Here is a 1206-nt window from a genome sequence, read left to right as displayed (position 1 = left end):
GGGGGTCCAGAGGGGTTTGGGATCCCTTTGGGATCCGGGATCCATCCGGGGGGTCCAGGGCAAACCGCTCCCGTCCTCGGGGGTCCCGCAGCTGCCAGGAGGGCGCCGGCTCTGGGATCCACATCCCGGGATCTCGCTGTCCCTCAGTGTCCCCTCAGAGCCCCTCAATGTCCCCTGCTTGTCACAGGTGTCCCCAAAGTGCCACAGGGACCTGGGATGTGCCACAGGTGTGCCATTGTCCCCCGGTGTCCCTGGGCTGGGCCTGGCAGCTCCCCACGATGTCCCCGAGGGTCCCTGGGGTGGCCCCGGCCTGTTCCCGATGTCCCCAAATGTCCTCACGGGTCACGGTGCTGTTGGTGCCACCTCAGGCAGTCCCCAATGTCCCCACAGGTCACTGTGCTGGGGGTGGCCCCTCCGGCTGTCCCCGATGTCCCCGGTGTCCCTTGTGGGTCACGGCGCTGTTGGTGCCACCTCGGGCAGTCCCCGGTGTCCCCTGGGGTCACTGTGCTGGGGGTGTCACCTCAGGCTCGCTGTCACTGCTGTCCCCGATGTCCCCGATGTCCCCCGGGGTCAGGGCGAAGGGCGGTGGCAGCTCCTCATCCGACGAGCCCAGCGAGTCCTCGTCCCCCAGGCGTGTCCCCAAGGCCACCGCGCCAAAGGACAGCGGCCCCCGCAGCAGCCGGATCTGGGCAGAGGGGACAGGAGAGGGGACACATCACCAGCTGTCCCCAGACCACATGGCACTGAGGGGACATCGCCGGTGGCACCCAGGGATGTCACCAGTGGCACCGGGGCTGACTGGGGGTCCCCAGCACCTGTGTCCCCAACCCAGGTGTCCCCAACCCCTGTCACCTCCCCCAGCCCCCCCTGGATGCCACTCACGTGTTTCCCCATGTCCCTGCTCTCCTCCCAGTGTCCCCAACCCCTCCAGTGTCCCCCCAATGTCCCCGGTGTCCCCCCAATGTCCCCAGTGTCCCCTCAATGTCCCCAGTGTCCCCCCAGTGTCCCCCCAATGTCGTCTCCGGTGTCCCCCCCAATGTCGTCTCCGGTGTCCCCCCTATGTCCCCCCAGTGTCCCCGGTGTCCCCACCTCGGCCTTGAGCTCGCTGATGTGGCCCCGCAGGTGCCGGATGTACTGCGCGGCGTCCGAGTGCTCCAGCTGGCCCTGCAGCCGTCCCTCCTCCCGCTGGGGGACACCGAGGGGACA

The 1206-nt window shown here is 68.7% G+C and overlaps 1 protein-coding gene across 1 annotated transcript in view; it reads right to left on the bottom strand.

Moving 5' to 3' along the window:
- Positions 1–6: 6 nt before the first annotated feature.
- The window catches only part of EVI5L (ecotropic viral integration site 5 like), a 12193-nt gene continuing 10993 nt past the window's right edge, over positions 7–1206 (bottom strand). The window contains exons 12-13 of the mRNA XM_033511543.1: positions 1090–1185; positions 7–685 (exon numbers count right to left, since the gene is read on the bottom strand). Of these exons, the coding sequence (XP_033367434.1) occupies positions 500–685; positions 1090–1185 (282 nt within the window). The 3' untranslated portion in view covers positions 7–499. The remainder of the gene's footprint in view (positions 686–1089; positions 1186–1206) is intronic.

Source organism: Parus major, unplaced genomic scaffold (assembly GCF_001522545.3).
Source record: "Parus major isolate Abel unplaced genomic scaffold, Parus_major1.1 Scaffold341, whole genome shotgun sequence".
Taxonomy (NCBI): Eukaryota; Metazoa; Chordata; class Aves; order Passeriformes; family Paridae; genus Parus; species Parus major.
This window is presented reverse-complemented; position numbering and strand designations above follow the sequence as displayed.